This window comes from Penicillium bovifimosum (assembly GCF_028826915.1).
Source record: "Penicillium bovifimosum strain IBT 22155 chromosome Unknown utg000006l_segment0_segment0, whole genome shotgun sequence".
NCBI lineage: Eukaryota > Fungi > Ascomycota > Eurotiomycetes > Eurotiales > Aspergillaceae > Penicillium > Penicillium bovifimosum.
The window spans coordinates 1,648,510-1,673,525 of record NW_026622715.1 but is presented as its reverse complement, the minus strand read 5'-3'; the positions used below and the strand labels follow the sequence as shown (position 1 = coordinate 1,673,525).

At 50.9% G+C, this 25,016-nt stretch overlaps 9 protein-coding genes across 9 annotated transcripts; 5 read left to right on the top strand and 4 right to left on the bottom strand.

Moving 5' to 3' along the window:
• Window positions 1-9: 9 nt before the first annotated feature.
• On the top strand, window positions 10-249 carry N7515_008278 (uncharacterized protein; the record flags this gene model as incomplete). Its single annotated transcript, XM_056669022.1, has 1 exon — window positions 10-249. One exon carries the CDS (start codon window positions 10-12, stop codon window positions 247-249), a length of 240 nt encoding a protein of 79 aa, XP_056518852.1.
• A 153-nt stretch (window positions 250-402) lies between these two features.
• Window positions 403-7,500, top strand: nrps7 (putative nonribosomal peptide synthase; the record flags this gene model as incomplete). Its single annotated transcript, XM_056669021.1, has 1 exon — window positions 403-7,500. One exon carries the CDS (start codon window positions 403-405, stop codon window positions 7,498-7,500), a length of 7,098 nt encoding a protein of 2,365 aa, XP_056518851.1.
• Window positions 7,501-8,051: 551 nt separating this feature from the next.
• N7515_008276 (class I SAM-dependent methyltransferase) lies at window positions 8,052-9,054 on the bottom strand (the record flags this gene model as incomplete). Its single annotated transcript, XM_056669020.1, has 4 exons — window positions 8,052-8,307; window positions 8,362-8,513; window positions 8,587-8,812; window positions 8,870-9,054. 4 exons carry the CDS (start codon window positions 9,052-9,054, stop codon window positions 8,052-8,054), a joined length of 819 nt encoding a protein of 272 aa, XP_056518850.1.
• Window positions 9,055-9,750: 696 nt separating this feature from the next.
• Window positions 9,751-11,619, top strand: N7515_008275 (NAD(P)/FAD-dependent oxidoreductase; the record flags this gene model as incomplete). Its single annotated transcript, XM_056669019.1, has 6 exons — window positions 9,751-9,875; window positions 9,940-10,036; window positions 10,100-10,139; window positions 10,202-10,612; window positions 10,673-11,218; window positions 11,291-11,619. 6 exons carry the CDS (start codon window positions 9,751-9,753, stop codon window positions 11,617-11,619), a joined length of 1,548 nt encoding a protein of 515 aa, XP_056518849.1.
• Window positions 11,620-12,094: 475 nt separating this feature from the next.
• Window positions 12,095-13,778, bottom strand: N7515_008274 (Major facilitator superfamily domain general substrate transporter; the record flags this gene model as incomplete). The annotated part of the gene is made up of 4 exons (XM_056669018.1): window positions 12,095-12,421; window positions 12,487-12,788; window positions 12,856-13,371; window positions 13,439-13,778. The coding sequence occupies 4 exons, from the start codon at window positions 13,776-13,778 to the stop codon at window positions 12,095-12,097; spliced, it is 1,485 nt and encodes a 494-aa protein (XP_056518848.1).
• Window positions 13,779-14,688: 910 nt separating this feature from the next.
• N7515_008273 (putative GTP cyclohydrolase II) lies at window positions 14,689-16,206 on the bottom strand (the record flags this gene model as incomplete). Its single annotated transcript, XM_056669017.1, has 4 exons — window positions 14,689-14,694; window positions 14,749-15,030; window positions 15,086-16,042; window positions 16,099-16,206. 4 exons carry the CDS (start codon window positions 16,204-16,206, stop codon window positions 14,689-14,691), a joined length of 1,353 nt encoding a protein of 450 aa, XP_056518847.1.
• Window positions 16,207-16,866: 660 nt separating this feature from the next.
• Window positions 16,867-19,198, top strand: N7515_008272 (fungal specific transcription factor domain-containing protein; the record flags this gene model as incomplete). Its single annotated transcript, XM_056669016.1, has 5 exons — window positions 16,867-17,021; window positions 17,176-17,936; window positions 17,991-18,411; window positions 18,468-18,759; window positions 18,836-19,198. Coding segments are annotated over 5 exons (1,992 nt in total), but the record flags the coding sequence as incomplete, so codon positions are not given.
• An 809-nt stretch (window positions 19,199-20,007) lies between these two features.
• dbp5 (ATP-dependent RNA helicase DBP5) lies at window positions 20,008-22,215 on the bottom strand (the record flags this gene model as incomplete). The annotated part of the gene is made up of 7 exons (XM_056669015.1): window positions 20,008-20,286; window positions 20,340-20,540; window positions 20,591-20,828; window positions 20,889-21,386; window positions 21,455-21,626; window positions 21,730-21,916; window positions 22,126-22,215. 7 exons carry the CDS (start codon window positions 22,213-22,215, stop codon window positions 20,008-20,010), a joined length of 1,665 nt encoding a protein of 554 aa, XP_056518845.1.
• A 188-nt stretch (window positions 22,216-22,403) lies between these two features.
• Window positions 22,404-24,930, top strand: N7515_008270 (putative actin polymerization protein Bzz1; the record flags this gene model as incomplete). Its single annotated transcript, XM_056669014.1, has 5 exons — window positions 22,404-22,448; window positions 22,506-22,532; window positions 22,620-23,282; window positions 23,345-24,482; window positions 24,539-24,930. The coding sequence occupies 5 exons, from the start codon at window positions 22,404-22,406 to the stop codon at window positions 24,928-24,930; spliced, it is 2,265 nt and encodes a 754-aa protein (XP_056518844.1).
• Window positions 24,931-25,016: the final 86 nt, after the last annotated feature.

Genomic DNA, 25,016 nt, shown 5'->3' with positions numbered 1-25,016 from the left:
GACAGCACAATGGTAAACCGGCTTACTTCGTTTTACTTAGCTCTCCCGCGGGCCGCCAGCACAGCATGGGCCTCTTTCGCAATCCAGATACTATTTTCTAGCTTTGCCGCGGCCCGCCAGGCATCGACTTCCGAGCGCCTCGCGCCGCGTCGCGCTCGCTGGCGGTTGCGCTCGCTGGTCGATGCCTCGGTGCGCCGCGGTTTCTCAATTATTGCCGAACAGCCATTGGCTGGGTATCTCAAGGCATAATGACCAATGGGCTTCCAAATGGGCCAAGTGTAGTTGGACGGGTTAGTAGCAATAGATGAGCAGAGCTTAGGTGTGTCTATAGACGCTGACAACACGTTTCAGAAACGAGCCATCAAACTGTCTTTGAGTAACAGCAATATCGTCTAATTGATCATGATTTCGTATGCTGGTAGTGGTGAAGAGCCTCCCCAGGGCAAGCTTCTCAATGTACACGTGGAGGCGTTGAATGACGTCGATATCGCAAATGAGTACTGGGAAGAGCTCTTTCACCAAGCCGGACCCCAACGGCGTTTACCATGCTTTCCCATCGAATACCAACAGCCTCGCTGCAAGTCGACACTCACTATTCCCGATGCGCTGTTTGAGGCTACTCTTTGGTTCTGCAAGAAGTACAATGTTTGTCTTCACCATGTGTTTTATGGCGTATGGGCTATCGTATCTGCGCGTCATATGGCAGATGGCCAGCGCACAACCGTTTTCGCCGTGGCTGACCGGGATCGCCCAAACCCCGGTCAAGATGAAGAGATCGGAGTGCTAGACCACGACTTTCCTCTGGTTCTCCAGCTTCCCCAGGATATGGAGGTTCTATCGTGGATTCGCCACGTTGGAACGGTTAGCACTGAAGCGTCCTCCCATGCACACATTGGTTACAAAAACATCCTTGCGAAAGCCTCGGCACACGATCCCCAGGTCAAAATTTCCATCAGCTTGCCAGGGAATGGCCAAGAAGCCGTTGACGCTGGAGATGAATTCTTTCCGCTCGTCCTCAATATCCGTATCTCAACAAGCCTCAAATTCAGTCTATGGCACAACTCGACCGTTCCCGAGAGGGACATTCGCGTGCTACTGGACCATGTCGCGTCTACACTGCAAGAGACGATGGACAGCTATCATCACTCAAACATCTCGGAGTTCCAGATCACGTCACCAACGGAGAAGCAACTACTTCAAGAATATGCAAACAACAGCGGCTTGATGCATCGCCTGATCGAACAACAAGCTAAACTAACACCGGATGCCGAGGCAGTGCAGTTTGAACAGGATCAACCACTCAAGTTTTCAAAGCTAAACGCTCTGTCAAATCAATTAGCCCGACGGATACGATCATTGGGAGCTCCCATTGTACCGGTACATATGCACACATCAGTCAACTTCATTGTCGCACTATTGGCCATCTTGAAAGCCGGTGCTGCGTACGTTATTTTGGATCCGAATGCCGGAGCAGCGCGCCGGTCCTACATCATCAAGGACGTTCAGGCGGATTTCATCTTGGTGGACGACAACACAGCAGGCGAGTTTTATAAGGAGTTCAACGTCGGTGATCTACTCGCGCAGTCAACGGGCTATGATGAAGGTGACCTCGTGACGGATCAGCGTGTTAGTGACCTTGCATACATCATCTACACATCCGGTTCTAGTGGGAACCCCAAGGCAGTACAGCTTGAGCACCAAGCCGCGTTCAATGGCCTGAAGGCTTTCCCCAGGATTGCAAATCTCCGTCAACTGCTCTTCTATAACCCTGTCTTTTCAGCGGCGCAGAGATCGATTTGGGCGACTCTGAGTGTAGGTGGCTGTCTGTGCCTGGCCTCCAAGGAGAATATCACAGTGCATTTGGCGACGACAATCAACACCATGCAAATCAACTCAATTGATATGACCTCAACAACCGCAACACTGGTCTCACCTGATGAAGTGCCCCTTCTCCAACGACTAGTGCTGGGTGGTGAGATGGTCAGTTCGACTGTGATCCAGAGATGGGCACATCGAGTGGAGCTCTTTTCGTCCTACGGCCTCAGCGAATGCACACAACTCAATTGGCGTTGCAGATTATCAAGTGATTCCAATCCTCGGAATATTGGACAACCTTCTGACACAACGACATCATACATTCTCATCCCTGGAACCGTCAAGCTCTCACCTCTACTCGTCCCTGGCGAGTTATGTCTTGGAGGCGCACAGCTTGCGAGAGGGTATTTGAATCTCCCAGAAGAAACAAATAAGCGCTTTATCGACAACCCATTTGGCCATGGCAGACTCTACCGGACAGGCGACATGGCGGTTCGTCACGCCGACGGGTCCATAGAAATGCTGGGACGGATCGATTTCCAAGTCAAAATCAATGGACAGAGAATTGATCCCGGCGAGCCGAACTCGGTGATCCAAGCGCATGAGGATGTTGAACAATCCGCAGTGGTTCCGGTTTCTGTGAAAGGGAAGATGCTTCTTGTCGGTGTCATTGTCAGTCGTACTGAGTGCGAGTGGGATCCTCTTGTCGAAAGTCTTCGCTCATTCCTCCAATCGAGAATACCTTCTTACATGGTACCGAGTTTCTGGGTCTCCATTCCTGCAATGCCACGCAATGCCAATGGCAAGATTGATATGCAAGCGGTCCGAGTTATTGTTGAGCGCCTGCGCGATTCAGGACAGTTATTGCCGCATCGTTCCAAGACCGAAACAGATGCCAGCGCACTCACTCAGGACGAGCATATAGTGAGAAAGCTCTGGGCAGAGCTTTTGTCAATGCCAGAGTCAGATATTTCCCTGGGTGACTCATTCGTTTCGTTGGGCGGCACATCGCTTGAAGCCATCCAGGTTGTGTCAAGGCTTCGATCTGAGCATTCTCTAAACTTGAAGGTCGATGAGATTATTCTTGGCACCTCGCTCTCTGCTGTTGCTCGCCTTGCCGAGAAGCTAGACGAAGGGATCAGCATGGTAGATCGATCAACTCCATTTGCACTTCTTCGTGAACCTCTTTCCTCGGCAGATCTGAACATCGAACTTTCAGAGATCGAAGACGCTTATCCAGTCACACCTTTCCAAGAAGCAGCCATCGCAAACACGGTCATGGGTGACAACAGCTACATCTATAGCCGTTCTTACAGCTTTGAAGGACATGATGTGGCTTTGGTGAAAGCGTCACTGGACTCCCTGGCAAAGTCTCATGCTCTTCTTCGGACAACCTTCGTCGCAAAAGGGGTGTCATTTCTACAGGTGGTCAAGAAGGCCGTGGAACTGCCGTGGGGAGCCTCTACATTGAATGTCAGAGATTTTATGGAACACGGAGCATCAGATCTGATGTATCCTGGCGATCTTTGGTGGAGGGCAACTGTCCTGCCGGGGAACATTCTAGTCCTCACCACTCATCATGCTCTCTTCGATTACTGGTCCAACGAATTCTTTTCGCAAGATCTCACATCTCTCTTACTTGGAACTCAACCAATTCAGCGACCTTCATATAGACGTTATGTCGAGCATTTGCAGCAATATGACGATAATGCCATGGCGGCATTTTGGAGCAATTATCTCGATGGAGCCAAGCCTAGTCCACTTGGGCCCTCTGGAAGTCCTGAGAGCGCAGTCACAGCCAACCTCAACTTCGATTTCCAAAGTATCGCTTCCAAGCTCGGCATTACACCAAGTGTGCTGTTGTATGCTGCTTGGTCGGTTGTTCTGTCTATTGCTGGCTCTACTGATGATGTCGTCTTTGGTGTCACACTGTCCGGGCGAGATGCCCCAGTTCCAGGTATCCTTGAGATGACTGGGCCTACTCTCATGATTGCTCCACTCAGAGTCAAAGTCAACAAAGCGCAATCTTTCAAAGCTCATCTGAAGAGTGTGCAAGACAATCTCTGGGGTATCGCGAAGAATGCTCAGTACGGGTTACGCCGCATACTCAAAACAACCGGACAACCAAAAGACCTCGTGGGATCCATGGTGAACTTCTTGATCAAACCCCCCGTGTCTCGGCCGGCTGGAGGATTAGCGTTGCTGTCAGAGAAGAACCTTGGTTCAGTTGAAAATGTCAAGATTGAGATCAACAAAGAAAGTATGGATTGCGTGACTTTGGTCTCTTCGCTTGATAGAGAATTCGCCCAGGCTCTTGTTGACACGGTTGCGATTGTTCTGGAATCAGCATCATCTGCGCCACTTACGGAAATCGGACATTGGAATTTGGTGCAACCAATAACCGAATCCGCAGGCGATCTGGAATCCGCAGGTGATCTTGTATCCGAGGATCCTCATTCCAAGCTCATGGAGGGCCTACAAAACCAAGCGGAGAACGTCTTGGTTGGGTCCGATGAAGGGGACCGACTTCAGACACCGAGCAGAGAGCATCTCGAATTGGCACATGCAGCATTTCAGAGGATGGCTGCATCTCATCCAGCTAAGATAGCCGTGCAAGATGCGTCAGGGAATCAGATCACATACGCTGGATTGGCTATCAAGGCCAATCAACTCGCTGGCTTATTGAGAGCTAAGGGTATCCAACTTGAGCAAATTGTTCCCATCATGTTTGAAAAGTCTATCAACACCGTCGTGGCCGAGTTTGGAATCCTAGTCGCTGGCGGTGCCTTCTTGCCTCTCGGACCAGAGAACCCCCGGGAAAGAAACTTGGGAATTCTCGATGACTTGGAAGGCAAAATTGCTATCGCAGATCGAGCCAACGCCGCTTTCTTTGCGGAGGCTGCCTTCGAAGTCATTGTGCTCGATGATCTGGAATGGGATACCATGCCAATCGAGAGACATGATGTGCCCGGCCTGACGCCCGACAGCCTCGCATATGTTATCTACACCTCTGGCAGCACTGGAAAGCCGAAGGGAACGCTTTTGACGCACGGGGGTGTCTCAGTGGCGGCCCAGGCAATCAATGAAGCAACGAAGACAGAGATTTCGCACAGGTTTTTATGGGTTCCAAACTATACCTTTGACGGTTCTCTTGACACGCTGTTCACAGCGCTCTCCAGTGGATGTACACTGTGTGTTGCTCCACAGAGCGTTATCGCATCCAACCTCACCGGATTGATCAATTCAATGCAGGTCAACCGAGCCAATATGACACCTTCGATGACCGCACTCATCAATCCGGCGGAAGTTCCGACTTTTGAGATTCTGATCACCGGAGGAGAAGCCATCACTCCGCAGGTGTTGGCCGCATGGATGCCGCGCGTGAAGATCTATAACGCATACGGACCGACTGAGGCAACCATTTCTATCACTACCACGCCTGTTCATCCAGAGATGAATCTGCGTAATGTCGGTAGACCTTTCAAGAGCGTCACTGCCCTGGTCCTTGATCCCGAGACAATGGACGCAGTGCCTAATGGCAGCGTCGGTGAGCTTTGCCTCTCGGGTCCGCAGGTGGCGAGGGGGTACTTGAAACGCCCTGACGCCACGGAGCGCGCATTTGTTGACAGGCCCGAGGGAAGGGTCTATCGCACTGGAGATCTTGCAAGGATATTACCCAATGGTGATATTGAATTGTTCGGACGCAAAGATGACCAAGTCAAGATCAACGGTTACCGAATTGAATTGGGCGAGATTGAAAGTGTTGTCATGAGAACCAGCATGTTTGATGCGTGCATTGTCATCTGCCCAACGGTTTTGAAGAAAAAACAACTTGTTGCATTTTATTCGAAATCTGTTGGAGAAACAAGGGAAGCGAGGTCGGAAACAGACCTGCTTCTGCCCCCTGGACAACTGCTTGATTTTGATCAGCTCAAGGGCCAACTCACCACTATACCGAGCTACATGATTCCCACTATTTGGCTCCCTGTGAACAAGTTCCCATTCTCAGTTGCTGGAAAAGTCGACAGGAAGCGTTTGCAAGCTCTGGTTGAAGGTATGGCTGACGATTTACTCAAACAATACCTACCCAAGGAAGTGAAATCAGTCATCACCACCGAGACGGAGCTCAAGCTACAGGCAATGTGGTCGGAGCTTTTTGGAACATCGACAGACCAGATCCACGCCAATTCCTCGTTCCATGCTTTGGGTGGAGACTCCATCTCTGCTCTGAACCTTGTCAGCATGCTCCGTCGGCAAGGGTACGAGACCAAAGTCAGCGATATCTTGTCAAACAATACATTGAGGCAACAAGCAGCATTACTGGAGGAAAGCATCGAACCAGATACTACGTTGGTTACGCAGCAGATTCAGTACGAGGCATCTGACGCAGTGTGGAAGCGACTGTCCCAGATTGGCGTTCCGAAAGACGAAATTGAAGACATTTACCCTTGCAGTCCTGGCCAGATTGAATTCTTGACTCAAGGGAAAAAACAACAGCAGTTCTGGCAACTCATGGCCGTTAGAGAGCTGCCCAATGACTTTGACTTCGATCGCTGGATACAACTCACGACCCAACTCACGCAAAACAGCCAGATCTTGCGTGCTTTGTATGTATACGCCGAAGAAGGCAACGTGCAGACGGCTCTCCAAGTTGTGCTCAAGTCTCCAACACTCAACCTACGGTACAAGTCATTCGATACCGAAGAGGAGAAGCAACAAATATTGGCAGCGGAGTGGGAAGAACTCTTTGACCCGAGTAAGCCGTTTGTCAGATACACATGTCTTGTCAACACGGGAGATGGCACCAAGCACCTTGTCATCAAGCTCGATCATGCTTCGTATGACGGAACACTTTTACACATATTTGATGACCAGTTCAAAGCCCTGAACAAAGACTTGGCGATTCCGAAGCATACACCCTTCAAGGACTTTATTGGCCATATTCTTTCGACGCCAAAAAAACCTCAGCTTGATTACTGGGTGCATCTACTCGAAGACAAAACCTTTGATTTCCCTTCCCATGTGGCCCACCCTCAGATCTCAAAAACCGAGATGGCCAAAGTCAGCACTTCTGTTGGCATTGACGATCTTGCCAGTTCCAGTGGTGTCACCGTTCCAATTGTCTTCCAGACTGCCTTTTCTCTTTTATTGGCACACATCACCGGGACCCACGATGTCATCTACGACAATCTGATCACTGGACGCAACGTACCCCTGGACAATCCCCAACTCATTGATGGGAACTGTGCAAACTTCCTACCTTTCCTCGGCCATCTAGCCGAAGACCAGCCCATCGAGTCATTACTCAAAGAGACACAAGCGGCTTTCTGGACCTCAACGGAAAATGGGCTCGTATCGCTTGGCGAAATCTACAATGCCCTAGGACGTGATCGCTCTACGTCGGCCGCCAAGTGTCTCTTTTGCTTCCAGCCCTTTGAGGCCGCGCCAACCAAGCAGGATCCTATGCGCTGGATCGTTATGAAGATGAGTAAGAATACTATGTTCTTCAATTACGCCATTCAGTTGGAGGTCGTCAGGACTGCCACAAAGGGTGAATACATGATCCGGTTTGGATATGATGGAAGGGCGTTTACGGATGAGGAGGCGAGAGTGGCCTTGGACTGGTATATTGGGTGCTTGGGTGGAATGGCGACAAGAACTTTCCTTAAGGAGTTGGGAATGTAACTGTCGGTGAGGGTGGAGCGATAGCGATACCGCTTGAGTTGATTCAACTTGGATGGAGCATGTTGTGTTTTTCATGCTGGAAGCAGTGAAGTCGAGGTCAACACTTCGCTGTCCGTCCTGTTATTCATTTTCTTCTTTTCTTCGATCATATTTATCTTCAGTTATCATATATTAGATTGGACAGTATTGGTTGCCCTTGTCTTGATGTCTTTCATCACCCGCGTAAAAGATCATACTGTCGAGGTCTAGTAGTATCTGGTGTCTTGGAAGATATGCTGTCCATGAGTTGGTCTGTGTTGAGCTATCTTGGGATGGAGATTTTCTTCCACTTGTCTCTCCGGAACATACTAGTGCCGTTCCGCAGCAGCAAGTGCGATCACATGGCCTGTCTTGGCAAGGAGCGACCACGTTTCGACAAATACTGTACGGAGTATGGCCTAATGATCTTCACCTCGCTGGAATTTACAACAGCACGACACGAAATTTATCAGAGAACAATTGATTGTATGTTGCAGCCATGATTGACCATCAGACTACCCAAGGAAAAGTATCTATTGCTTCTGGCCCACGAAAGTAAACCGTCGAACCTTCCACGCCACGCCCTTTCTTGACTCAACGATAGCCTTGCTGTGCAAAGCAAGGAGCTCTTCCTTCACATCACCAGGCAACTTGGTGATCAATTCCTGGAATAGGTTGAGATAGTTCATCTGATCAAGGACCAGGACATAATCGCCAGTCTCAAATTCCTGTTTCTGGACGTTTTGCAATCCTTGTTCGGTAAAGGTTTCTGCGAGATTGGCAGACCAACTACACACCATATTAGCAACAGCCAAACAACGCGAACGATGAATAGCGACTTACGCAGACTTGCTTTGGAATCTCGCATTGAGCCCTGCGAGTAGCTTTTCCGTGTGCTCGGTCGAGTTCGAAGGGTCGGCTTTCACTAGCTTTCGATTGCCGGCGTCGTCGTTGGGTTCCTCCCATTGGAGGTAGCCACCGGGCTCTTTACATTGCTGTCAGCCTGAGGTCATTGTATTGGGGAGTCCCATGCAACATACTAAGTAGTTTCAGAAGATTCTGAATAACAGGTCGAGGGTCTCCACCGGCTTGGTTGACCACCTGCACAAGCAGTCGCGCATGGACAACGTCATATTTCCCCACGTATTCAGATGGAATCTCTTTCAAGATATCGAGATAGCTAAGACGCACGTTCGACGGCAGGAAGCCTGGAGCTGGGTATTGCTCTTCCGAAATGTCGAATCCGTGGAACTGTGCGTTGGGAAATTGACGGGACAAGTCGTGGAGCCAAATCCTGCCGATGTGGTTAGCCTGCATGCATGTATACATACAAATGCAGGGGGATCCTTACCCAGTACCAGTGCCTATATCGGCAATGAATACGTCGGAATCGGGAAGCTTGATAGAAGGATGGAGGACATATCCCATGCTCTCTTTCCAGATGTAATGCTGGAGATTGAGGCGTGTAGACGCCAGTACATCTCTGTTCAGCCTATACGGGTCGGAAGCTCCGTTTGCGTTGATGGGACCGGTCATTTTGGAAGTTGAAAAAGTATGAGACTCTTGTAAACACTGGTTGGTAGAGAAGATGCGATCGGATACACTCAGAAATCGGAGGATGTATGTATTTTTGTTAGTGGCCTATGTCACTACATAATAGGCCCTATAACGGACTACTTGCAAGGCCCATAAGAAAAAAATATCCAATCAGTGCCCATACCGCCGAAGAATTGAAGCTATCACCAGAATGATTAGCTCTACCGCCGAAGGTGCACACTGAAACACATAGGCCTGAATTGTTCAACGTGGCCTTTCTTTGCCGCCCTACAGAACATCAACTTGTCCTTGGCACCTTTTGACGAGTCATCACTCACAGCGCAGTCTACTGGAGGTATGGCGCCGCGGCAGTGCCCTCTACTCACGCCCCCACGAGTCATCACTCACAGCGCAGAGCCTACGGGCACTAGGTATGGCGGCGCCGCGGCAGTTCCCTCTACCCACGCCCCCCACGAATTCGACAGATTAGCTTTGCCGCTAAGTTAACCTCGCGCGGCGTCCGCCGCGTCCCGCAGAGTAGGCACCAAGCCTTCGCGACTGCGGCTCTTGTGCGGCTTGCTGGCGATATGGTCTCGCAGAAGCAGAACATTTAAAAATGTCGTGCATGAAGCATGATCATGCAGTGACAACCTGTGTAACATTTGATACACTTTCAGCCTGAGTCAGCCATTAGACATGTCGATTCCGGAGACTTGCACAGTATTGGTCGTCGGGGGTGGGCCAGCTGGCTCGTATACAGCTTCCGTGCTGGCCCGCGAGGGTATTGACACTGTGTTGCTGGAGGCAGACTCCTTCCCTAGGTGAGAGAGAGAGCAAAAGAAAACCACCTTCTGCCGCTCGTTTGCACTCTAACAAACAATATAGATACCATATTGGCGAGAGTCTGCTACCATCGTCTAAATACTTCCTTGAGTACATCGATTGTTACGAAAAGTTCGAGAAACACGGATTTCTACACAAGGTATGAACTGCCATTTCCATAGCTTTTCCTAATATAGGTCACTTGAATTGACCTGTCAAACAGAATGGAGCTACCTTCAAATTCAACTCCAGGAAACCCGGATGTAAGCCTACCAGCTATCTGACTCTTCTCTCAAATGAACGCAAAGCTTACTCTGAAGCGCAGTCACCGATTTCCTTGCGGCCGGTGGGGCTGGAAATCACGCATGGAACGTGGTTCGCTCCGAAGCAGATATGATTCTCTTTGAGCATGCAGGAGAAAGCGGTGCCAAAACCTTTGACAAGACGAAGGTAACGGCAGTTGAGTTTGAGCCCCAGCATAGGGATCTCGAGGGTGGTGAAGACAAGGGCTTAGGCCGACCAGTTTCTGCCTCCTGGTCGCAAGAGGGTGCTTCAGGAACCATTCGATTCAAGTACCTCGTCGATGCATCGGGACGGGCGGGTGTAGTAAGTACCAAATACATGAAGAACCGCAAGTACAACCAAGGGCTCAAGAGCATTGCGACTTGGGGATACTGGGAGTCAGCGGCCGTTCACGGCCCTGGCAAGGGTGACCCATTCTTTGAGGCAATTGATGGTAAGTACCGCGTGATTTGGACTTCTCTAGGGAACACAGCCGACTAATCGAATATATCAGATGGAAGCGGCTGGGCCTGGTACATCCCGTTGCACGATGGCACCGTTTCGGTTGGGATTACCATGAAGCAAGACCGCGTTGCTGCCAAAAAGAAGGCCTGCGGAGCAACAGGCACATGGGACTTCTACCGACACATTCTCTTCAATGAAACCCCGGGCATTGCAAAGCTCCTTGAGAATGCACACGAGACATCACGCAACCTCAAGACCGCATCCGACTGGTCGTACAGTGCAACTGAATACGCGAGCTCCCATCTCCGTGTTGCCGGCGATGCCGGCTGCTTTATTGACCCGCTCTTCTCGTCCGGTGTCCATCTTGCCATGAACAGTGGGCTCTCGGCAGCTATTACCATCTGTGCATCGCTGAGAGGCAATTGCAGCGAGGAAAGCGCTGTGTCCTGGCACTCAAACAAGGTTGCTGAGGGTTATACCCGCTTCCTGCTAGTCGTGACCAGCTCTCTTGAGCAGATCTACGGTCGTGAGCAGAACATCTTGAACGATATCGACGAACCTGGATTCGACAACGCATTTGAACATTTCAAGCCAGGTATGTTTGCCCAATTTCCCCAGCTTAGTAATGTTCCTGGTCCCCCCTCTCTCTAACATGGTACATACGTAGTCATCCAAGGCACCGTTGAAGTCGGTGGGAGACTCACCAAGGAGGAAGTCGCCCGATCAGTTGACTTCTGCACCAAGGTTATCGCTAAGGTGGAAGAAGGTGGCTGCCTTTCCACCTTGGCCTTGGATAAGGAAGGACCTGGCAGCGAAGTGGGAGCTGCTGCTCCCGCCGGTTCTTCGCGTACTGATAACAGGGTTGATGAAGCGATCATGAAGATTGTCCGAATTCACCGTGTTCTGGATCTGAAGAATTTCACGGCCGATGTGATTAATGGGATGGCACCAAATATGGATCGTGGCCACCTTGGTCTCGTTATGGCGGCTAGCTGATGGAGATAGGCTTAGCCCTATGTGATGTCCCGTCCACGCCTCTCCTATGTTTCCTGTTTTCCTTGAAATTTGAATCCTGTCAGGCTGTCACTCTCTCTTAGAAATAGTTATCAACAGAGTTATGTTCCTGCTTCACGTCTCTAACGTGTCCTTGCCTCAGTGCCGTGGCCCCTGACTCCTGAGTCTCAGACCTTATCACATGATCCAAGAATTCAGCCGAATTATTGGCACGCTAAACCTGCCCTTTCGGATTGCTTGCTCTAAGCTAGATTACGCTAGCAGCATTTGACTTCGGGACGTCACGAGTCCTAGGCCCGCTTTGACCCTCCCGCGTGTATCTCCCGGTGGATCTCCGGGTGGATCTCCGGGGTCTGTGCGATTTGTATGTTTGTGATCCAAAAACGGCTCGGCACTTCAATTCCGCGGAATACAGTACAATCTCACAGGTAAATACAAGCCTCAAACAAAAATCTGCCTACGCCTTGTTGACCGCATTCTTGCTCATGGCACGAACCTTGTGGCCATACTTGTAAAGCGCATACGGAACAGGCGCCATGAGAGTAGCCAGAACAGCAACAATAGTCACCGACCAATGGGGACCAATGTTCTCGTACATCTGGACAGACGCAGGGCTGAGAGCACCAGCGACGACGTATCGCGCGAAAGTCATGAATCCAAGTGCCGAAGCAGCATACTGCAGGTACACGAAGATGATGTACATGTATGTCGTCGTGAAAATGCAAACAAGGGCCCAGCCGAAGACGCCGGAGGCCACGATCGGGGACCAGATACTGACGTCGGCCTGGAAGGTAATGTTAGTAAATATTATGTGAAGATGGTGCATATGAGTGCATCTGAGGAACTTACGTAGCAGGTCCAGGCCATCCAGAAGAGAGAAAGCGGCATCATGATAGATGCACCTGCCATGGCCCAGTAGAGCGATACCTCGGGCTGCAAAGCCTGACCCTCAGCCTTGGCCTGTCTTGCGGCCTTCTTGGTCATGCTGTACAGAGGAGGAATCATAGCCAGAGCAACGATGACGCCGGGAATCATGGCGACGAAGATGACGAAGGTCAAGCTAGTGCTGATACCGTACACATTGGCAAAGATGAAGGGGTAGCCGTTGAGGAAGGTGAACAGCACGAAGTAGAGAAGGACCCAGGTAGAAACTGAAGATGAGAATGATAGGCTCAGTCCAGATCATGACGAAGGGCCGGGAGACGTTGGTGAGCAGACGCGGGCCTAATGAGTTTGCTGAGGTAGACACATGGGCAGCGCGGTACCGGATATCACCAGTCAGTTCGCGGAGGTGCTTCGCTCGCCATTCCAAAAGAACAGGGCTGAAGGTCTCAGGCTGGGCGACATTGACGACGACCAGAGCGACGCCGGCAATGATCATCGAGATCCAATCGGCCCACACGTAGCCGATCTCCGGCGTGTAGGCGCCGATCACGGGGCCCAGGATCGGGCCCGAGTAGGCGGCAATGGTGACGAGGGGCAGGCCGAAGGGGATCTGTAATGGTTGCCAGATGTCGCCGACGGTTCCGCCAGCTACTGTCATTGGGGCAGCGGCGAATAGAGCACACAGGAAGCGGAAGGTGAGGGCTGCGCCATAGTTTGGTGCCAGAGCTTTTGCCATCACGAACAGAATTACGAGGATTAGTGCGGTGAAGTAGACCACATTGCGACCGAAGGTCTCGGAAAATGGACCGGCGAATAGAGAGCCAACGCCGATTCCAATGAGAAAGATACCTTTCGATGATTCTTCCAGCCATGGAGTTAACACCGAAGTGCGCATCGAAGGCGTCTTGAGTCGCACCCTCCACCGAGGAGGGGACTGTCATGGCGATGGCAACCAGACAGCAGGTCAACATGACCATCCACTTGCGAAGCAGAGACCAGTTGAGCGGGTTACTTGGATCGTTTTCCTTCCACCCAACCAAAAAGACAACCTCGCCGTTGTCTCCTAGTCGAGAAACCTCCACACCGGGTACAAGGGGAGCATCGTTGAAGGGGGCTGACTTCTCTGCTGCTGTCGCCTCCGGGTCTGATCCCAGAGACGGCGACGAGGTACTAGTGCGCACCGACTTGGCTTGACTGTTGGCCAAGTCTTCCTCTGCTTCCCGGCGCAGACGGCGGTACTGGAACCAGGACTCCATATCGATAATTTTTTCCTTCAAAGAAGCTTAAACTCAACCGTCGTGGCAATGAATTGAAACCGAAGAGACAAATAGTCGCAGATGCCAGATTTTCGTGGCACAACCTCAGGCTACATAGTATCGTTCAATGTGGGATCTGTGGACTCAATTCCCACGGCAAAAGGGGATACATATACTGAGTCCCCATGACAAAGTCATGATAACCCTGGCTGTTAAATCTCGAAGTTGGTCAGCGTGATGGGACACATCTGCGGGCCATCTCGCATTTCGGCCACATAAAAACGCTAAGGCCCAGAATGTACGTTATTGCGCCGACAACAGGAGTTCGTGATGGCTTCATTGGTCGAGGGCCCGCGGGACCACGTTTAGTGCGCATCGATGTTCCGAAGTCAAGTCCCCGCTTAAACAGAGTCAGGTTCGCTTGGAGGCGAATTCAGGTTGATTCTTATTTCTTGCTAATCTCAACTTGTGTGATTGTTAAGCTCAAATTTATGATCCGGAGGCATATGCATGTAGGAGTCGGTAGTCACCCATATCACCCACACTCACCTTAAGAACTTTTTTTCGCCATTTTTATTTTCAGGGCGCCTCAAAAATTGGCTGCGTAGAGTAATGGCCTTATGTACGGCTGAGCGGATGGGAAGCCTTGTTTTCCACACCCTATGGTCGTATGTGCTAGGAATAGCAGTAAGTAGAGTTATATTCAACCAGGACCTGAAACTTGTTGATAATGAGGAGATCTCTTTTTCGCATTTCATCTTCTGTCATAACCATGCATATAAATTCGAATGATGACACCGAAAGAGATGCGTAAAAAACATACACCACAGTGACTAAATAACCAGGGATTTACCAGAACTCCTACTGACGAGTCCGACTTCTTGCCTGACAAAAAACATCAAATGAAAATTTAGTGCTGCAAGGCTGGTTAGTGATGGGAGTGCAACACATATCCAAGGTCTCAACTTACAGCAATGTCTTCCCACTTCTCCCAGCCGCGTCCACGAACTTGTTTCAATTCTTCGTCCGTGAGCTGCTTGCCGGTGGTGAAATATCCCGACTGAATCTTGGCATCGATCTCGACCCTAGAGTCACTGGGAATCATCTCATCCGGAATAGGAATACGCTCGAGGATCTTGATACCAGAGCCCACGATGGCATCGTGCTTCATGTTGGACATTGACAGCATGCGGTCGATCTTGGTGATGCCGAGCCAGTGGAGGATATCGGGCATGAGAGCTTGGAATCGCATCTGCAGAGAAGAGAGTCAGTAGTTGCTAGCCACAGCGAGTCATTATAATACTTACATCTCGAACACCGGCAATGTTCTCCGTGCGAGTGAAGTATTTATCGGCGGTGTCGCCTCCACGCTTGCGCGCATTGTATACCAGATACTTCACCACCTCTCCGAGTGCTCTGCCTTCCTTGCGGAAGTAGATGACCACACCACTACCCCCGTTCTGTGCCTCACGGATTGCCTCGCGGATTCCGAACGCAAGGTATGGTCGACAGGTACAGATATCCGACTGGAAGACATCACTACCATTACACTCATCGTGCACACGCAGGGCCAACTTGACGTTCGGATCCGAGACACGTTCTGGTGGACCGAAGATGTACACAGTTAGACCGCCAATTGGGGGCAAGAAGGTCTTGAGGTCGGGCCGAGTGATAAGCTCCGGATAGCTTCCACCGGTGTGCTCGAACAAAGTCCGACGAAGGGTTCCCTCGTCAACGCCAAATCGGTCTGCCACACCGGGGAGATACCAGACAGGCTCTACGGCTACCTTGGTGACACGAACCTCGCCGGAGGAGTCAACAAGGATATTCCCATCCACCTCGAGGAGGCCATTCTTCACATCGTCGGCGATCTCTGCGAGCTTCATGTTAGCACGAGTGACAGCCATGGTCGGACGGATATCCCAGCCAGCCTCCAGCTCTTCTTTGAACTGGTTGACGATATCATGACCATAAGGATCCATAGAGACGATCTTGGTCTTGTCTGCCCAGGTTGGCTGCCAGGGGAAATTGAAAGTCGGCTCGGAGTTGCGGAAATCCGGTCGGAAATTCGCGTCCAGGTCGCCAGCAGCAATTGCCAACGCATTGTAGATGCTGTAACTACCGCCGTGGGCACCGATGGCATTTCGGCGCTTGACGAGGTTCCCACTTCGCGAGACAATCACTGGACCCCGGGACTTGGCATCGGGAGCGCCCCACTCTAGAGGAACGGGTTCGATGCCGCTCTGGCCTGGATATGTGGTCAACTACAATTGATATTAGCATTATGTGCAAGGCTCAGCCTAGCGTTGATCCTCCTTACGATGATGTGCTTGCTGAATTTATGAGTATGAGTGGGAGATGTGGGAGTCTCTGGTGATTGTTCGGCGGGCACCGGAAGAACGGTGGTAACGGGTTCTGTTTTCAACATGGTTACTAACGAAGAGGAGCTTCACAGTAAGAAAAGAAGAATAAATCTCGAAAAGAGAATCTATGAAGAATAAAAGAAAAGAAGAGAGAGAGGGGGAAAGGGAAGGGGGTGTACATCATCAACCATGTGACCCCCATGTAGGTTATCTCCTCCGCACGTTATCAGCTTATCTGGGTTTGTTTGGATCTCTGGGGGCGAAATGGCCTTGGCTTTGATTATAAGTTGACGTAGTATTCTTTACAAATCTATGCAGGAACTAGCGGTCACTAACAATAGTGACCTTCCCCTTGTCTGTAGTCATGGACTCAATTCTCACTCTACCGTTTACGGCGTTTACACCGTTGCTCCGCTCCAGGACGATCAGTTCCCCACCGGTTTCCACCGGAGTTCTTCGGCGTTCGATTTAACTGGTCGGAGTAGCGAACACCGATCTTCCCTGTGTTTGCCTTCCAAGAGTCTTGTCACACGGTGACACGTACAAGAGAGGGCCACAGCATCGGTGCATAAGTGCATAAAGGCTCTGTGTGTTTTCCATATGAGGTGACCGATTCCTGCTCGGTTTGACGGTTTCAATGCAGCCTGTTAACCTTTCATGCCAGTACCTCGCGTCGTCGGAATGGCAAACCGGCCTCCTGCGAGCCATGTCGCCGAGACAAAGTACGCTGTGATCATGCATTACCCGTATGCTCTCGCTGCCGAGATCGTGGCATTTCCTCGCGATGTTTCTATCATCCTGCGCCCTTGACGCGGGTCAAAGGACGCCGTATTTTTCCGTTGGCGGAGGGAGTCCCTTTTGATCGAGCCCCATCAACAAGGTGCGTTAAACGCTAAATGCCCGCCCTGTCTTGAGGTCATTCTAGACCTTTTGTGGATGGTCGAGTTCCCAATGGCCGAATTGTCGTCCTCCCCAATATACTCCCGTAGCTATGTCTTCACACATATCAGAATCTCATGATTACTGTCTGCCAGGAATGCGAATGCGAATTTGAATGAGACAGCCGATCTCAACGTGTCAAACGCAGGAGAAGAAAGCTCCTCCGAGCACACCGCATCTCGTACCGCATCTCGTACCCAGCCACTGCTAGCTGGGTATTTCGGCCCAACGAGCTTCGTATCGCCACTGACCGAAGATGTCGACTTGGGCGCAGGCGGCGGTCTGGGTCTGGATATCGTATCTACACAAAGAGTCCTACCACCGTACTGGGTCCACAAGATCTCCGAAGTTCTATTAACACTAAGCGACTTCGCCACAGCCGAGACCTTAATCCGCGAGTTTTACGCAGTCAGCCAAAGCGCGATTATCGCGGCGCCATTTGTGCTCAACAGCCTTGGCCCGGTCAAAGAGATGTGCAAAGACAGCATCTCCGACCACAATTTCGATGATTTCACATCCTCACTGACAGTGCGCATAATTCAAAACACATCTGAGATCTTCGAAGTTCCACCTACGACAAAAGGGCGGGACTTCCATACTTTGTTTACGGGACCAGCCATTCGCCTCGAGATCATTGGACTGCTATGCGCTCTCACGGGTCGGGCGAGATACCTAGGGGTCGCTGGTGACAGGTCCGATGAGGCCCGGACTACGCGGTCTGAATATGCGCGTAAAATGCTTGCAGCCAGTGATGCTGCACTGCACATCTGCAAGATTCTTACGCCGCTCAATGATCTGACAATATGGCTGGTACATGAAAATCTCCTGCTATCTGATCTAGTCAATGGCGACTCAAGTCAGTTCGCCCTATCTAACTCCTTCCATTAATGCTTTGCCTAACCCTCTGCAGGTCCCTCGTGCTGGAACAGACTAGGCGAGCTATCCACCGACATTTTCGCACTTGGTCTCCACCGCGACATCAAGACCTCGAACGATTTACCCGAATTCCTGCTAGAGTCACGTCGCAGACAATTTGCCGCAGCATACCAGCTCGACAAAAGCATCGCCACGTTTTTAGGTAGACCGCCAAGAATACCCTGGCGATACGCCGATTGTCGCCTGCCCCTAGATATCAGCGACGAGGCACTCGCCACCGCAGACACGGCGCTGAATTACTCCCCCGACGATATTGACGAAAATGGGTGGAGTATTCACGGAGTCGTCCAACGATCCTCTTGGATCCGAGTAAGGTTCATCATCAGCACATTCCGGGACGAGATCCTCGAGGTCTCTCTGCAGAGGGTGACGCCGGAGTTGAAAAATATGCTTGAGTAAGTATCTTTACTTGGTCCGCTGCATCCTATGCCCAACTACTAACACCGCACAGCGATATCTCGCGACGATGTCACATAGCATGGGAATCTCTGCCCTCCTGTCTACGCTACAGCCCTGAATGCTGGGATCGAAACCTGCCCATAGCAGTATGCCTCATGATGATCGTCTCATATCTAGCATATCTATACAACGACTTCCTCATTCAGCGCCTGATAGCCGGAAAGAACAATCCACGCGGAAATCCCGCCTTGATCTCCGTGAGCGCCAGAATCTTATCAACGGTCCTGACATTAGGCTCGCAGCGCGAACAAATGGTTGATCTCCGGCCGGATTTTACATGGACGGTATCTATACCACCCTATCACCTATCAACCCAAATTAAACGTACTCCAACACATACTAATGTCGTAATGAATCTAGGTCCTGCTTTACGGCTTCCCAAGTGCCAGTCTCCTCATCAAAGCCCTACAGCATCAAAGACGCACAGGCGAGCCGTTCCTGTATGAAGCGTCGAGGTCGGCGCTTATTCGCAATCTGAGTGTTTTTATCTCGCATCTGGAGTCAATTGTTCGCCCAGATAATGCCAATTACGCTCTATTTCAACGGGCTAGTCAGGTTTTCTCGAAAATTATCGATGAGGTCTTGGAGCCGCAGTCTGTCGTTCCGGAGTCTGATCTCGGAAACGCTGATCTCATTGACTTTGATCCGATGATTGAAGTCGATGGCCTGGATTTGTTTAATAATATGGACTTTGGGGTTGCGTTCAACCAGTGGCTATTCTGAGGACAGGGTATCTATCGATATCTATATCATGTTGTTCGAAACAGCATGTAGATCTGCCCTGACTCAGACATTGGACACGGTTAAATGCTATGGCCATCAGTCGTGGTCCTCAGGTACCTACAATAATGGCATATATGAACGCCACTATCGGACTCCGTGGAAAATAGGTATCACTTCTTCCACGGATGCCGTCGGCTGCTCTCATTCTCACTCGGTGTCACCATCTTGGGCTGCGCTCTCTGGGGATAGGGCATATCCGTGTTGTATAAGAAAGTTTTCGTGTCTAATACGAAAAGATGTGTCTGTCACACAGTTCCAGACTCGACTCTAGAATGACCAAAGAAGTGGCGTGTTGGATGTGGGAGAAGACGCATGCAAGTATGTCCAAGACAAGGTTGTGATATATGCAAGAATGATTCCGTATTCGGAACACGGGCCCGATGGCGAGCCCTCAGGGTGAAGAGAGATGGCAAAGACAACTACATGCTGATCATAGAGAGAAGGTGTCGTTTGTGATGGTGTAGATGAATAACAATAGAGTCTGAATTCTGAACGAGATTTTGAATAGAAGCCTACCACCCGTACGGATTGGCATTTGCGGCCACGATTGAACAGAAAGAGCTGCCGGGGCAGCCATGCGCACAAATAGGTATCGATTATCCTCCTCAGAACCCCATTGGCCCATAGCAAGAAAGAGAAGAGAGTTCATCACTCTTCAGGACATGAAACGTGAGAAAAGAAGTTCAATCCCGAGTATTGGGTTGAAAGCAAGAAGCCAATGTATGTACATTAACGCGTTTGGAAAAGACTTAGTTCGTCTGGACAAAATCGGCCTGGGCACGGGTGTTCTTGATGGTCTTCTTGATCATCTCCTCCACTTCGTCCCAATCGGAGGTATCGATACGATCGATAGTGCATTGGAAGTGGTCTTGGATCTTATGCAGCATCTCCCACTCAGTGCGGTTGGACACAAATGTGATAGCCACGCCAATGCGGCCAAAGCGACCGGTACGACCGATACGGTGAAGGTAGGTCTGGAAGTCGGGGGTGTTGGTGCGTTGGCCGCCAGAGTACTCCTCGGGGACGTCCTGGGGGATAGGATTAGTTTCCATCAAGAATTTGGGCAGAGAAAGAAACTCACATAGTTGACAACAAGTGAAACAGTCGAAACATCGATTCCACGAGCGAGAACGTTGGTAGTAATGAGAACCTTGGCGTCACCATTGCGGAAGGAATCAATAACCGCATCACGCTGGGATCCCTCCACACCACCAGTCAGCGATGCTACAGTGTGGCCTTCGGCAACCATGCGCTTTTCAATCTCCTGGGCAGAAGCACGGGTCTACAGAACGGATTAGCCAGACTCAAATCTCAGGCTGAAACGATACTTACCCGGACGAAGATGATGGAGGATCCGACAGTAAGCAGTCCGTAAAGCTGAACCAAGTTCTGATACTTCTCTTCTTCGCTACCGCAATCCATGTAAAGTTGCTTGATACCGTCAACAGTCAATTCCTCGTGCTGGAGGGTGATCTCATTGGCCTCGGGAGCAAACTTGACCGCATAGCGGTAGACGTGGGTCGGGAAAGTAGCCGAAAACAGGACAATCTGAACATCGCGGGGAATCATGCTGATGTAAATTGATCATTAGCTGATGTCCATTTCTCCGGGGTTCTCAATAATCACTTACGCCTTGGCCCGGATGCACTGATCTCCCAACCCTTGCTGGTCAAGCATGTTATCGGCTTCATCTAGCACAAGCACCTTCAAGCGGGTAGGGACCATGGCGCGCTTCTTGATCAAATCCTGAACAGTGCCAGGGGTGCCAACCACCACCGAGCATTCCATCTTCGAGACGCGCGCATTGGAATCGGCGGGAACAGCAGTTCCAATGATAAGCCCGTCGAGGAACTGTCCCATAACCTGAATCACGCCGACGATCTGACGGGCCAATTCACGGGTGGGGGCGAGGATGAGAGCCTGGGGCGAATTCTGCATCTCCGGGGTTGACAGATCGAGGCGACTGAGCACGTTGAGGACGAAAGCAGCGGTCTTTCCAGTACCAGACTGGGATTGACCGATCAAATTCTTCGCCGGGTTACTCATCAAAAGAGGCAGAGCGCGCTCCTGAACCTTGGACGGCTTGCGGAAGTTCATGGTCGAAAGACCCCTGCGAATGCGCTCATCTCTTTGACGCACGAGTAGGTCAGTGTCCGCGTAAGCATGTGTAGGCGTGTGGAATTGGGTATATCTTACAGGCCCAAGTCTTCGAAGCTCTTAACAGAGTACAGGGGGTTGTTGGGGTCCGCCTGCAAGTCGCTCAGCTTGACTGCGACAGAGTAGTCGGGCTCCTCAAGTTCCGCGGAGCCTTGCCCAGGACCGGAAGCTCCATCCTTAGACGTATCGGTGGCAGTGTTGTCGGAGACGTCTGTGATATATAAGAGAGAACAATTAGCTATCAGCCGGTAACGCGGAGGTGCCGGTCGAGGTCGACTGGAGGGATCAACGGTGGCGGTAGGCTCGATTCGTACCGGTAGGTTTCGACTCATCAGGCTTGGTGATGCGGTCGGCCAGAGAGCCGGAAGCGGGCGAAGCTTCAGTATTTTCGGACATGATGAATTGGTGAGAGGCTCGAAGTAAAAGAGGGTGTTGGAGAGAGAAGGGAAGATGGAGGGGCCGTCGTGGGGTATTTAAAAGTTCGGAGATGTTATGAGACTGCTTTGGCCACAATAAGAGAGTGCCAAAGATATTGACAATGGGTAAATTGTCAATCGGATAGTGGGGAGTCGAGAACAAAGAAAGCAGTCAGACTAGATTCTATTGGAAGGGCAAAATCAATATCGAAGCTCTGAATGGGAACCACAGATGACGCCGGAACTAGTACTAATTGGGGCAAAGTGAAATTTATGTATTAGTATGGTATTGACAAAGAGCTTCACATAACAATAAGCAGCAACGTGTATGTTTGGTATTGTCACAGGGACCGGGCTTCTCCCCGCCTTGGCCATTGTGATCATTCTTTCTGTTTGAATAGCCTCAATCGACCATTGAACACTGCTTGATTGAGGACAATAGCTATTCGGAGTCTCACCGAAGCACGTGGTTCATTTTCAAATAGCCCCGACGCCAGACAACCCCATCTCATTGTCCGGTTTGCATCCCCGCGCCGTCGCATGCGCGTCTGCCTTGGGACATCTATCTAGCCATGGCGGCCGCTGACGTTGCCCCTCGATTCGGGGCAGAGTTGAAGGTATAGACGCCGGATAACCCTGTCACATGCGCATAGCTAACCTCTGTCATTTATCAGGACTCTTTCAAGCCCGTCAATAATTGGGTATGACCCCGACATCGCTTCCCGGCAACCCAATCGGTCAGAACACCTCTCATGTTTGAGTGGAGCTAATGCAAACATGTCGCACAGGTCTCAAACGGTATATCGTGGGTGGACGAGATACAGCAATTCTACCGCGAGCGCAGCGCTATCGAGAAGGAATACGCATCCAAGTTAACACTGCTTTGCAAAAAGTACTATGACCGCAAGTCGAAGAAGATCAGCACCTTGAGTGTCGGCGATACACCCACCCTCACCCCCGGCTCTCTCGAAAGCGCATCACTCACGACATGGACGACGCAATTAAACGCCGTGGAATCTCATGCCGCCGAACGAGACAAGTTTGCGTCGGAGTTAATAGTGCAAGTGGCAGATCCCCTGAAACAAGCCGCTACCCAATATGAAGAGATTCGCAAATGCCATGTTGAATATCATGGGAAGCTAGAAAAGGAACGTGATGCCGTATATGGTGATCTTAAAAAGGCCAAGGGGAAATACGATGGCGCGTGCCAGGAGGTGGAGGCCCGCAGAAAGAAGATGGAGTCGGCGTTCGACCATGGAAAGACCAAGGCGCAGGCGGCATATCAACAACAAATACTGGAGATGAACAACTACAAGGCATGGCTCATTCACCAGACAACTTTCCCGTCCCGACTACTAATTTGCAGACAGAATCTGTATCTTATCAGCATCAATGTGACAAATAAGCTGAAGGAGAAGTTCTATCATGAATATGTCCCTGAAGTAATCGATGTAAGAAGAACCAGCCGCTCCCCTTCTGTCCTTGATCCCAGAATAAGTGCTCACAGTTCCAGGGCCTGCAAAACATCAACGAAACACGTGTGCAAAAAATGAACTCTATATGGACTCTCGCTGCTCAGCTGGAGAAGGCATCTCTTTCAAATAGTACACAACACATGGCCAATTTGCTGGTCGAAATTCCTCGCAATAACCCAATTCTGGATTCTCTGATGTTCCTTCAGCACAATGTGACTCAGTCGCAGGAGCCTGCGAATCTCGGGTTTGAGCCAAGCCCAGTGTGGCATGACGATGCTTCGATCGTCGTCGATGAGGCGGCCAAGGTCTTCCTGCGCAATGTTCTGGGCAAGAGCAAAACTCAGGTTCGCGAGCTACGAGTTGAGTCTGACAAGAAGAAGCGCGAGGTCGAAGGAAGCAAAAAGGTGCGAGAGAATATCCAACAAGGCAAGGATAATCGAAACGAGCTAGATGTGGTGCGATCTATTTTCTACATTCAAGAATCTTTGCACGAGGTTGATCGCAAATGGGTCACAGCCGAAATAGAGACGGCGACTATCATGGCAGTGGCTGGAGACTTGTCATTTGGAGCCCAGAACCACAACTTCCGCTCTCAAACATTCAAAATCCCAACGAATTGCGACCTTTGTGGCGAGCGAATCTGGGGCTTGTCTGCCAAGGGCTTCGATTGTCGGGATTGTGGCTACACTTGTCATAGCAAATGCCAAATGAAGGTGCCCCCGGAGTGTCCGGGCGAGCAGACCAAGGAGGAGAAGAAGAAACTCAAGGCTATGCGACAGGAACAGGCTGGCTCTCTGCCTACTGTTGATATCGACGCCGCACCTGCAGTGTCTCCTGCTGCCCCGTCCCTAACACGACAAAACACAATGACCTCTCTTAGCTCGGGATATGCGGCCAGTACAGCTCGGTCAGTATCGAACGTTGCTACTCAGCCTACACCAGAAACCCCGGCAGAGGAGGCTCCAACCCCTGTGGCAGAGACAAAGCCTGCTGCCGCAAGAAGGAATCGGGTGCTAGCGCCTCCCCCAACAGCATACATGACTGCACCGCCACCAAGCGACGTAGGCTCGAAGTCGAAAGAGCCACGCGGTAAGATGCTGTACGCATATCAGGCTACTAGTTCAGACGAGGTGACTGTGGAAGATGGTGATGACGTAGTCATCGTCGAACCAGATGGTACGTGCTCTCTTTCTCTCCAATGTACGCTCGATAGATATTGACAGTCTTCACAGACGGTTCTGGATGGATGCGTGTGCGCGCAGGAGGTAAAGAAGGCCTTGTTCCGGCAGCGTATGTCGAAGCCGCCCCAACACCATCGCCTGTGCCAGCCGCTACCCCTGGTCCTGACCGACCTGGCTCAACGTACTCCAATTCCTCGGCGTCACTGGCAGGCAGTGCCGCGACAAAGCGTGTCGGACCAGCCGTTGCGCCCAGACGAGGCGCCAAGAAGGTGCAATATGTCGAGGCATTGTACGAGTACGAAGCTCGCAGCGACATGGAGTGGAACATGGCCGAAGGCGACCGCTTCGTCTTGATCAACCGAGACAGCGGTGATGGGTGGGCCGACGTCGAACGAGGTGGCGTTACCAAGAGCGTTCCGGCAAACTACATCCAGGAGGTGTAGACTGGAACGTCCGGTTTGTACAGGTCTGTACACATTAGCTATCGGACATTTTGCACAGAGGCCGAATCTCGATTTGCGAGATATAT